Source organism: Mastigoproctus giganteus, chromosome 1 (assembly GCF_048544385.1).
Source record: "Mastigoproctus giganteus isolate SK-2022 chromosome 1, ASM4854438v1, whole genome shotgun sequence".
In the NCBI taxonomy this organism is placed as follows: domain Eukaryota; kingdom Metazoa; phylum Arthropoda; class Arachnida; order Uropygi; family Thelyphonidae; genus Mastigoproctus; species Mastigoproctus giganteus.
Window position 1 is genome coordinate 164977277 of NC_143575.1, and position 13468 is coordinate 164990744.

At 35.1% G+C, this 13468-nt stretch overlaps 1 protein-coding gene across 2 annotated transcripts in view; it reads left to right on the forward strand.

The window, feature by feature from the left end:
- Nucleotides 1-13468, forward strand: part of LOC150091238 (uncharacterized) — a 382744-nt gene that overhangs the window by 170471 nt on the left and 198805 nt on the right. For both annotated transcript variants that reach the window (XM_090374852.1, XM_090374846.1), the window contains exon 4: nt 2057-2112. In XM_090374852.1, coding sequence (XP_090230978.1) covers nt 2057-2112 — 56 coding nt within the window. The remainder of the gene's footprint in view (nt 1-2056; nt 2113-13468) is intronic.

The following is a 13468-nucleotide window of genomic DNA, read 5'->3' on the forward strand; positions in this document are numbered from 1 at the left end:
TGCGGAAGTTTGCCTTCAGCCAGCAGGTGGTTGACTGTTGAAACAAACTTCCATCTTTTTTTTGTGGAAATGGGTAGTTTGAATAAATTGAAGGTTGAACTAGACAAAGTCTGGGAGGGGATAGACAGGTGAGTTTTTTTTTTTTTTTTAACTGATGCTCTGTAATCTTGCTTTCTCACATCATTTGCCACTAGTAGTAATGCCACTTAATCTCAAACAAGCAATTTAATACCCAGTTAATAAATAAAATTGTATCATTGCTAGATAGCAGCAATGATGCAATCATTTATTAATTGCATCATTGAAGACCAAAGGTCAAAAGTGTACATTGTATTGTGTAAGGGTTTTTTTTTTTTTTTTTTTTTACAAATTTCAGTATGATGATTATATTTTTCTCATTATGGTATGAATTTTAATTGCACTAGATGGATATTTTTGTTACAGTGATATTCATTAAAATTAAGCATTTTTCTTCAAACATTTGAACCAGAATATTTTGTTACTCTGGCATTCATTATACCAAAATTTTACTGTATATAATGTTAAACTGGCATTGAACTCCTGTGTGACCTCATAGTAATTTATCTGGTTAGTCAAAATATTTCATTTTCAAATCCATGTTGATCAATTTAGGATATTACACTTATTGAGATGATCTTGTAATGCATTTTTGGAATTGCATGTTGTGTTTTTCAAAATGGCAATAGCAAAAAATAGAGGTGAAAGAAGAGAAAAGAGAACTGATTGCTGAATCCTTTTCCCACTTCCTCATAAAATAGCAATCAGCCTTAATTATTGTGGAATTGAAAGCATTTCTGTTTGTTATACCAAGTTCCAGAATATTTTTGGTATTACAGTCCATTCCGGTTATTTGGGACACATCGGGACTAGTGCATTTTGGCCCGATTAAGTGGCTGCCCCAATTATCCGAAGTTTCACGTAAATAGTTAAAAATACAATGTAACCCTCCCCCTTTACAATTGGTTCACTGTACAATCAAATCACGTTACGACGAACTCACCATAGTAAAGTACCGTTCACTGTATGGTGTGTAGTAAGCGCTGGTCATTGTGATCACGTTTGTGAATTGAATTTTAATACTATTAAACAGCGATTCTAATTATCCACAGGCTATAAAAGTAAAGATATATTAAGCACAAATATAACCTTTATTACCTTACCAATTAAAAAATTAAATGATACGTAAAAATCGGAAGAATATACGTGATAATCGGAATAATTAATATGTACTGTAATATGTACATATGAACTAGTTGACATTTCTGTTCACTGACATTTGTAGGTGGGGATTAAAATTTAAAACAGTAAAAAGATAAGCAATCAATAACAAAGAACATGGCACACACAAATTGCAAGTAACACAATACGCGCAAGTGAGAACGGAGTAACGAGTTACCAAGCTTTAAAAATAGGAATGAAGAGAAGATCTGAAAATTAATTTTTTTATATGATTGAAGATTTCATGGAAGTGTAAACACATTTCACCATAATAATCCACAGAATTCCAGCTGTCGGTATTATCGCAAATTCAATAAGATCGAGTTTGCTGTCCGTTTATGATAGATTTCACTAACAGAAAAGCCCAATAAACAGATGACTGCTAATTGTTTTTATTTTTTTATGGTTGTGACCTCCAGAATTTCGACTGAACCACGTGGTACCGTCGGAGACAATCGTAGGGTAATCTCCAGTGCTGCGGTCTCCTGCCCCGATTAAACGGCATGCTGTCCCAATTAAGCAAAGTAAATCCTGGATATTTTCTCAATTGGGTTCTGTTTTTTAAGATTTGCCCCAAATAAACAGATGCCCCGATTAACCGGTGGCCCAAATAACCGGAATCCACTGTATTACTTCTCTTTAAAATTATTGCACTGTTTAGAACTGAAAATTCAGTTTTCTCAATACTAAAAAAAAATAAATAAAATAATATATTTGCTTATATGTAATTATTTCAGTAGTTAAAATTTTAATTTTAATTGAAATTTTAAACAGACACAATTGCTATAAACTTTACACATTATTTTTCCATTATTAGTGCCATCATGGAGGTATAATCCTGTAACCAGCCGATATTCAATGGAAGGAACAGAGGTAATTGGAGAAATTTTATATTTTATGCTGTGTATGTACAATGTCACTGAAGTCCTGGAACAGCTCCTAAATTGGATAAAACAGTTTATTATTCATTACAAACTTCAGGTTTTTTTTTCTTTCTCAGCATAAGTTTTTATTTTACTCATGTCTCCATCTATAGCCATTTGAATTGAACAAAGAATGGGAATGTGAACAAAGCTTTTAGCTTTTTTGGAATGAGCATGTATCCTCATTTCTTTTTTCCTTACCTGATCTAGCAAGGTTAAATTACAGGAAAGCCAATACAGGTAGTTCTCAACTTTACGAGTTGATTCGTTCCTAGCACGCGCTTGTAAAGCGAAGACTTGTAAAGTGGGAATTTTTTTCCCATAGACATAATGTTAAAATCGGGTTACGTTCTCAATTAGTTAGTTAATTAGTTTATGCTTAAACAATGATTAATTTATTCAAAGAAATAAAAACATAGCCTTTAAAATCAAGCAAATTATAATAATAAAGAAATTATTTATGACTTACAAATGTTAAAGAATGTTTATTCTTCATCATCAACTAAATGCACACTCATTGATCACTCATTGTTGGCTCGGCACTCGTTGGCCTGTTGTCTCGGCACTCATTGTTGGTTTGTTGGAGGTACAAGGAGTCGTCTTCTTCAGAAATGCATCAAGAGGCGTTTGTTTCAAAGATTTATAAATTTCACAATAGCATGCACGAACATTTTTTAAATCTGTAGCAACTTTCCTAGTACGCTCCAAATTTGAATCTTGTGACTCATAAATCTTAATTGCTTTTTCTGTGTGTTGAAAAGCTTCATCTAGCCCCTTGAGAGTGAAGGAACGAACAGGAGTTTCAGCTGTTAAATCTTCTTCTTCACATTTTGCTATTTCAAAGAGGTCTTCATTTATGAGTCCAAACACCCTTCAAGTTCTCTGTAATTTTGTCCCAGGTTTGTTGTATTATTTTAATTGCTTCAAAAATATGGAATTCTTTCCAAAATTCTTTAACAGTTGGACCTCCCTCCTTATCCTTTGCATTAATTAGCATGTCAAATGTTTCCTGAAGATAATGTGCTTTAAACATTTGAATAACACTCTGTTCTATTGGCTGCAAAAGTGGTGTCGTATTTGGTGGCAAAAAATTTATTTTAACATTAGGGTGGTGATGTTGCAGAAATGGTGGGTGGCCAGGTGCATTATCTAAATTCAGAATCACACGAAAAGGAATATTTTTATCTTTACAATATTGTTTTACTTCAGGCACAAAGTAATGCGAAAACCAATCTTGGAATGAAGAGAAAATTCTGAAAATTTGTTTATGTTTTTTTATATGATTGAAGATTTCGGTGAAGGGGAAAACATTTCGCCATATTAACGTAAAAACCCACACAATTTCAGCTATCGGTATTTTCGCAAATGCAATAACATTGAGTTTACTACCTATTTATAATTGATTGCACTAACAGAAAAGCCCAATAAACCGGAAAGTGCAATTTGTTTTTATTGTTTTATGGTGATGAAATCCAGACATATGTTTTAGAAAAATTTCACAAAGTCATTCAAAATTGATTCTTATAATAGAACATATGATAAAGATGAAAGTGTAGTGCATTTTAATGATTTGAATTGGTAACTAACACAATTTTCATTACAAAAATGACCTTTTAGAAAGATAAATAGCTTAGTTATATAACAAAAATTTCAACTTCCGAGGTTTTGGAATGAATAGCCAAAAAACAATGTATTATTGGGTTCGTGTTATGATATTTTCATGATACAATGGTGCCTCTGGAACAGATTAATATTGTAAAGCGGGAGTACACTTTATGGTATAGCTATGAATGAGCGTGGTTTGAATTGCAGTATTTATGAATGTTTAACATTCATTTTTTGCAATTAATGTTCATATTTTCAATTTTGATGATAGTTAATACTTAAGAAAAAAAAACTCGTAAAGCGGGAACTGCCTGTATATATTTTGTTGAAATAACAAGGTAGTCAATGTTTTATTAAGCTTTAGGAATGAAGAAAACAGTTTTATGAACCCAAGAGTATCTTTTTCTCCTTAACTTCTTGGTCACCTAATGTCATTGCAACCCTGTTTTTTCATTTTATATTTTTCTTACCATTCTGTTAATTAAGGAGTACCTTATAGTCATCAAGAAATACAGTAAACCCCCGCTATTCGCGGTATCTGTATTCGCGATCGCCGATTTAATATAAAATGAAACCTAAAAAAATGTGAATTTTAAAGCGCCGTGAATATTTTCCGCCATAAAAAACATGGGCGTGGCTAAAATTATCTTTCCCGGTAAAAACAGCGCTCAGTAGGTGGGGGGGAGAGGTTAACAAAAACGCGAGCGTGGATGTTTCTCGCTAATCCTTGTTCAGTATGTGTTATGCGTTTGTCATGGAAGGTTTCGTCGTTTGCTTTTAATTTATATGTTTATAAATTGAATAAATTTATCAATTTATAAAATGATATATCTACCGTTTTGCAGTGTAAAACAGACTTTTTCGAGTGTATTAACGGAAGAAAGTGACTTTATTGTGGACAAGTTCTTTCTAACCCCTACAAAAATATGGCTACGAATAAAAAGAGAAATGTGAAAATATCAAAGAAGGTGATGACATGCGAATAAAATTGAGTTATTAGACAAAATTTCTAATGGTGAAATTGTCTCCTCAGTGGCAAAACATTATAAAATCAATGAGTCAACGGTACGATCAATCAAGAAATCGGAAGAAAAAATCCGCCGTAGTGTCCGTGAAAACGCGCTAATTGCTTAAAAAAATTTGCTCTGTAACTCGCGATGTTAAATTATAAAAAATGGAAAAGGCTTTAAATCTGTGGATAGAAGACCGAACTCAAAATAAAATTCCGTTAAGTTCACTCATCATTCGTGAAAAGGCAAAACTCCTTTATCAACACTTTAGCGAAACTAGTGATAGTACTGGCGTGATGTTTTTTTTTGCTAGCAAGCAAAGGCGCTGGTTTGAAAGATTTGTTTGAAATTTCTAATAAATATTACATTTAATATTAAATTGTTTCTTATTTTCATTTCGATGCCATATGCTTGCATTTCACAATGTACTGTCTATGTACATAGTCATATTATGAAGGTACATATAATACATACATAGACAAAATTTTAGACTAGTTTTTCTTATATATTTCATACTTTGGAACGGAACCCTTTTATTACTATGGGAGCCATAACTCAGTATTCGCGTTTTCGGTATTCGCGACATTTCTCAGGAACGTAACCCCTGCGAATAGCGGGGGTTTACTGTAAACTATTCACACACTTTGTACACCAAGATAAGTGTCATGGGATAGTGTGTGAATAGTTTGTTTCTTGATGGATAACATCTTGGGGAAAAGTCTCATTTAAAGACGATTAAAACTTGTAGTAAATTCTTAAGGTTTTTTTTTTTTTTGTCAGAGTTTTTGTGGTTGCTGTTATAAATGTGAGCATCAGTTACTATAGTAAAAATTATACTTCAACTTGTGAATAAATCACATCACGAAATGCACAGTGGAATTGACAATGTGTAAACTTAGCTAACTATTGAAAATAGATTGAGCTGATCAATATCACACTTAATATAATTCAACTATCTGATGACACGAAAGTTAAGTTCCAATTCTGAAATTAAGCTGTACATCTTTCGTAATAGTTTTGGAGGAGAAAAAACTATTCTTTCAGGAACTATTCACTGGTGCAGGATTAATGAATGTCTCTCTCACTCTCTCTCTCACTCATTCACTCTCAATTTACAGGCATTCTTACTCAAGTAGTTTTTGAAATTGCAAGTTATTGTTATGCAGAGAAATCACATAAAATATGCTGATGATAGGTAGGTAGGCCCCACTGTTTCTGTTTTATGTTTAATTACACTTATGAGCCAAAACATTATGATCATCCATCTCCATGAGTTGATGCATCCTGCGGCACATAGAGGTGATGGCACTGACTGGTGCAGCATGTGTATAGTGACAGCATGGGGTAGTGCCTGTTAGCTTGTAAGAAGCCTGTGCAATAGTGAAATGGAAAGATGTGATGGAATTTGAATAGGAAATGATTGTGTCTGGGAAGGCAAGCTAGTATATCAGCAACTGCTGGCATTGTTGGTTTTTTAATGGTCCTTCAGTGAAGATGTGACAGGAATGGTCCAAAGAGGGATGCACACCCACCCAACATGCCGGAATGGAGAGACTGCCACTGGTTTGATATTCGAAATGAACAGTGGTTGGTACATGCTGTCCAAGATAACAGATGGCTTATGATCCCTCAATCAATGACAGACTGCAATCAGGGCACACAGAGAAACATTTCAGAGCACACCATCCAAAGGATGCTCTTGTGGAGAGGCCTGCAAAGTAGGCGATTTGTTCATGTACTATGTTTACCAACAGCATAGACACCTGTACCGTCAGTGGGCACAGGAGCACTGTTCATGGATATTGGATGAGGGGAAAAGAGTTGCCTAGTCCGATGAATCAAAGGTTCCATCTCCATCATACTGATGGATGGGTGTCTGTTTGACAGCAAGCAAGTTAATTGCTACAACCAGACTGCATGCTTGAACAAAAACAGGCCAGCAGTAGTTGTATCATTGTTTGGGGGATGTTTCCCCATCTCCATTGAACACACCCTCACTGCCAGATCCAACATTGATGTTGTTTCAGACCAAGTTTTTCCATATGTGGTGACTGTGTATCCAAATGGCACTGGACCCTTTCAACCAGACTATGCCCCATATCACAAGGCCCATGTGCAGGAATGGTTTGAGGATAATGTCCAAGCATTTTGTGTGTTCCCCTAGTTTCCAAATTACTAAGACATCAATCCCATGGAACATTTGTGGGATGTGGTGGAACATGTCATTTTCCATTCCACACCAGTGCCTCACTCCATTGCCAAACTCTGGGACATCATTGGCTCATGAGTATCTTATATAAAATAGTTTGATGTCTTGATTACTACTATAATTATTTATAGTTAAGTTCAGGGCAAAGCCCGTCAAGCTACAAAAGCTATTAAAAGTCATCATATAGTGACTGGATATATAGATGTCAGGCATAGCTATTTTCTGTACATAGCTGCAAGTAAAAAGTGATCACAGTGTGCCGATTTACTCAAAGAGGTAACTACCATTAGTGGTAAAGGGAAGTATTTAAATTCTATACGGTGGGACCAAATGATGATGTTACCAAGAGCAAATTCAAAAACGGGAGTATATTCAAAGAATTAATTTTGGAAGCTACTAGGCTTTTCATACCAACTAAGAAATATTGTTCAGGGTTTAGGCCTGAATGGATGTCAGATGAACTAATGAGACATGTGGCAGAGAAGAAAAATGTATGGGATACATATAAATTAACAGATGATACGGAAGCCAGTGATAGATATTAGCATTAGTAAGGGCACATAATGAAAGAAAGAAAGCTTATATAGCATCAGCCAAAACACACACACACACACACACACACACACACACACACACACACACACACACACACACACACACACACACACACACACACACACCCTTCTCATTTCACTCATCCACCTGCTCCAAATGTTTGTCTAGTTCTGCCTTGAATCTGTTTAAGCTATCAACTTCTACAACGACAAATGGAAGTTTGCTCCAGCAATAAAAACCACATGCTGCCTAAAGGCAAAATTCTGCACATCTATCCTACAACTGTCTTTCCTCAATTTGAATTTATGCCCTCTCAGGTGATTATTCTGAGCAAGAGGAAGAATCCCATCAGCATTGAGCATGCTCAAACCATTCAAGGCTTTATACACCTCAATCAAATCACCTCGCAGGTGCTAGAAATAAGCTGGTCTGTAACAAAGTCACAAAGGAGGTTAGGCAGGCAAAGGTAGATTACGAGAAATCTTTGGCAAAGGACGCAAAGAAAAACAGCAAAGAGTTCTTTACTTATGTAAACTCTAGAAGGAAGGGGATGAATCAGATTGGCCCACTTGATAGTGATGATTTAATTGTTGATGATCCTGCTCAGGTAGCTAAAAAACTAAATGAGTACTTTGCATCTACATTCACACGTGAGGAGTTATTCAGGGAGGGGAATTCCAGAGCTGAATTAAACTCTGGCAGTGAGCTAGATTATTTTGTAATAACTGAGAACAAAGTGGAGGAGAAATTGTTGAAGATAAACATAAGAAAGGCACCTGTAGAGGATGGGATCTATCCAGTTATATTAAAGGAAGCAGTAAAGGAAATAAGCAAACCCTTAGCCATAATTATGAGAGCTTCCTTGGACTCAGGGGAGGTACCCATGGACTGGAGATGTGAAAATGTGACCCCAATTCACAAAGGAGGATCAAAGGGTGACAAGTAATTATAGACCTGTTAGTTTAATTTCTGTTCCAGGGAGATTAATGGGATCCCTGGTTAAAGAAGCACTGCAGGATCATCTAGACAAGACTTCAGTTATAACTCGGACACAGCATGGGTTTGTTAAGAGGAACAAACCCATGCTCACAAAGGAACTGGATGCAAAGAATAATTTTGATATCATATGTTTGGATCTTAGAAAGGCTTTTGATACTGTTGCACATGGAAGACTGTTGCTCAAATTGGAACAGTGTGGCATTGGAGGCAAATTGCTGATAAAAGGGATGGTTGAGTGGGAGAAGACAGAGAGGGGTAATCAGTGGACACTGCTATTCGTGAACTAATGTTATTAGTGGAGTCCATCAGGGTTCAGTGTTGGGTCCATTGTTGTTTTCTGTATTTATTAATGATATTGATGATAGTATATCAGGCTTAATTTCCAAGTTTGCAGATGATACGAAAATTGGCTGGGTTGTTAATGACAGTACATTGCTGCAACAGGATCTAGAAAAGTTGAAGAGATGGGCTAAGAAGTGGCAACTGAAGTTTAACCTGGATTTTTTTTTTTTTCGCTGGCCTCCAAGTTTGGGCAGCCTTGGGGGTGGGATTGCTGGCACCTACCAGTATAGCAGTACTTCCGGAAGGTGCGGGATTTGTGCATTACAGCACACACAGAGAATGGTTGATCCAGGTGTTGGTTAATCCCTGGTGGGAAATGGCCTGACATAATGCTCTTTTTTCAGGCCTGTTTTGCAGACGTTCTGAGCTTTCACAGGAGTAAAAGGTGGAGATGGGCTTATGTCTAGGAGCCACCCTTCATATTAGGACACACACAATCAAATGTACAGAAAGACTACAGTATATATAAGAGTATGTATATAAAATCTGTATATAAATATTGTATATAAATTGATTAATATATCTTGAGAATGTATATACAGTTGTGTGTTAATAAATAAAAAATAAAAATAAATGGACAAATGTAAAGTACTACATATGGGAAGCAGTAACCCCAGAGTAATGTATTAACTGTGTGGTACTGCACTGACAGTGGTAGAAAATGAAAAGGATCTGGTGGTAATTGTGCAGTCAGATATGAAGTTTTCTGAGTAGTGCAGACGGTCTGCAAGAGTAGAAATCTTGTCAATGATATACAGGAATTTTTCTAGCAGGGAAAAGGATGTGATTATTTCCTTGAGTACTATATACAGGTCTGGAGGCCTCATTTAAGAGGGATATAGAGCTGCTGGAATGAGTACAGATATGGGCAACAAGATTAGTGAATGGAACAAATGGTTGCTCTTACGAAGAAAGGCTTAAGTTTTGCAAATTAGTATCTGGAGACTAGGCATTTGTCAGGTGATCTGATTGAGGTGTATAAAGCCTTGAATGGTTTGAGCATGCTGAATGCTGATGGGATTCTTCCTCTTGCTCAGAATAATCAACTGAAAGGGCATAAATTCGAATTTAGGAAAGGCATTTACAGGATAGATGTGCAGAATTTTGTCTTTAGCCAGCGGGTGGTTGATTGCTGGAACAAACTTCCATTTGTCGTAGAAATTGATAGCTTTAATAGATTCAAGGCAAAACTAGACAAACATTTGGAGCAAGTGGATGGGTAAAATGAGAAGGGTTTTTTTTTTTTTTTTGGCTGAAGCTATATAAGCTTGCTTTCTTGCATCATATGCCTTTACATTCTAATGCTAAAACTGGTTTTGCTACTTTAGTGCCTTGATTTCTTATTGTAGAGGCATTTCACTATGAATTGCCTTGGTATTGTACTAATAGAAATAAAGAGCAATATGCCTCTCCATTGGAAGAGTGCTTTTTATTTAATCAATGTAAGGTCTGTTAGCTCATACTGTTAGTGGCCCTCACAGTACGAGAGCTAAAAAACTCAGTTTGCTTGCAGCTGTTTACAGAGGTTTTGCATGATGTATACAATGATTTTTATAATTATTTACATAAAAAGCTTTCTTGTCGCTTGATTATTATTTATTTGTTTATAAAAAGTGTGCAAAATTCAAAATTACATGCACACGTGTGTAATTTTAAATATTGTGCACTTTACAGATTTGTAAACTTGAATATGAAAATAACTAATAGTTTTATGTTATTTATAATTTGTTTAGGGCAATAGCCTCAGGGTACGAAGAAGTTAACTAACGTATAGGTTTGTGCCATAGCATCATGTTTATACATAGCCAACAACTAAGTAGTTACAAAATTGGCATAATTTAAGTATATCTCATATTGTAATAATCTTAAATTATAGGTGAAAACCTTATACTTTTGAGTAGGACTGTTAATCTCTCAACACTCAATCGTGAATGATTATAATATGAATTTACCCCCTTTGTATTGTCATAAATGAATCAAGTTAAAATAACTATTAATTAAAATAAGCATGTATTCAACTCTCATATCACGTCAAGGGAATCGGAATCATGGAAAGACGGTGAAAGACAATTTATTAGTGTCATTGTTTTTAGAATTTCGCGACAATTGTTTTTCAATTCTCATAATGGCTTGTGTTGGTTGGTGTTTGGAGGTTGGTGGCCGCGATTCTTTCCGATTCCCTTGACGTGATATATGAGAGTTGAATACCTGCTTATTTTAATTAATAGTTATTTTAACTTGATTCATTTATGACAATACATGGGGGGGTAAATTCATATTATAATCAATCGCGATTGAGTGTTGAGAGATTAACAGTCCTACTCGAAGGTATGAGGTTTTTACCTATAATTTAAGATTATTATAATAATAATAGGACTTATTGGGCTTTATAATCCCCTTTGATTTGAATTAGTAATCTGATATTGTGGATGCCTTCATGAGTTGCCATGGCATTGCACTACCTCGAATAAGTAACGCTTCTCTAATAGAGAAGCATTACTTATTCGAGGTAGTGCAATGCCATGGCAACTCGTTGTGAAAGGCATTCACAATATGAGATGTACTTAAATGGCGTCAATTTTGTAACTACTTAGTAGTTGGCTATGTATAAACAAGGTGCTATAGCAGAAAACTATACATTAGATTATTTATGATAAATTTATATTCTATGTCTATAATCATATATTTTTTATTTTTGGTATAATTAATAAAATTTTTCTTGGAAATACCGTGTATTAAAAAACATTTTTAAGTTTAAATTTTTCATTAAAATAACAACTAAAAAATTACACTTAAGTACTGTGATACATTAATAAAAGTGCTAGCATTGGTATGTATTCATGAATTTAAAAAAATCAAGAACTTATTTTTTGAAATAAAAAAGAAAATGGGTAGTAGAACCATCTTTGTCATATCCTGGGCTACCAATGCTGATAGATTAATCACAGTGTGGCAGAGTGGAATCTGTTCATTGAAATTGACAAGACACTTCAGACAACCCCCATATAACATGGTACTTCTACAACACGCTTTCACTCTAACACGATTGATAAATTGTGGCAATCCTCGCACAACACGGTACTTATATAACACGGTTAGAGAATTGCGGCAGACTTCGCATGACATGGTATTTTTGAGCTTTTTTGTGGAGAAAACCCTGCTATTATGTTCAATGTCATTTTTCAACATTTCCATTCTTTTTTGTGAATCCCTGCTGTTAACTTGTTAGTTGTTATGCAAAAAAAATTATTAGGAAATGCCCATGCTAAGTTTTGTGCTATTGAACTTAGAAACTTATTTTTTGAATGCACATCCTTCGACTAAAAGGTACAAAAAGTTTAAAAGGGAGCTTCAAAAATGCTATGCTCCATACCATGCAATTTACAAGATTTATCTTACTGATTTTTTAAAGAGATCAAAAGATATACAAAATCTATATGCTGGTGAAGATATTCTGCAACAGAGAAAACATTCTCGTTTGATTGTGCTTAGCAGCAATGAAGAGGAAGAAAATTAAATGAATGTACATTATCTGACATATATGTATCACGGTTTATTCACTATTTTAATCTAAATGAAGTTTCCAATAGCTATAAAAAAAATTATGTATTTTGTTAGATTTTGGAATATAATTCCCCCTTTTTTTTTTACTAGTTCTTAGCATTAGCAAAGGCACATTATGCAAGAAAGCAAGCTTATATAGAATCAGCCAAAATTAAAAAAAAAAAAACCCCTATTTCACCCATCCGCTTGCTCCAAATGTTTGTCAAGTTCTGCCTTGAATCGATTTAAGCTATCAACTTCTACAACGACAGATGGAAGTTTGTTCCACCAATCAACAACCCACTGGCTAAAGGCAAACTTCTGCACAGCTATCCTACAACCATCTTTCTTCAATTTGAATTTATGCCCTCTTGGGTGATTATTCTGAGCAAGAGGAAGAATCTCATCTGCATTGAGCATGCTCAAATCATTCAAGGCCTTATACACCTCAATAAGATCACCTCGCAGGTGCTTAGTCTCCAGACACTGTAATTTGCAGAACTTAAGCCTTTCTTCGTAAAAGAAACCCTTTGTTACATTCACTAATCTTGTTGCCCTTCTACATCTCTACATCCTTCTTAAAATGAGGCCTCCAGACCTGTATACAGTACTCAAGGTGTGGCCTGACTATTCCCTTATACAAGGGGATAATCACCTCCTTATCCCTTATAGAAAAATTCCTGTATATCATTGAAAAGACACCATGAGCTACTCTTGCAGACCGTTTGCTCTGCTCAGAAAACTTCATATCTGCCTGCACAGTTACCTCCTTTTCATTCTCTACCACTGTTACTGTAGTACCACAGAGTTGATACGTTACTCCTGGATTACTGCTTCCCATATGTAGTACTTTACATTTGTCAATGTTAAACTTCATTTGCCACCTCTCAGCCCATCTGCTCAACTTTTCTAGATCCTGTTGCTGCAGTGTACTGTCATTAGTGTCATTAACAACTCTGCCAACCTTCGTATCTTCTGCAAACTTAGACATTAAGTCTGATATACCATCATCAATATCATTTATAAATACTGAAAACAACAAT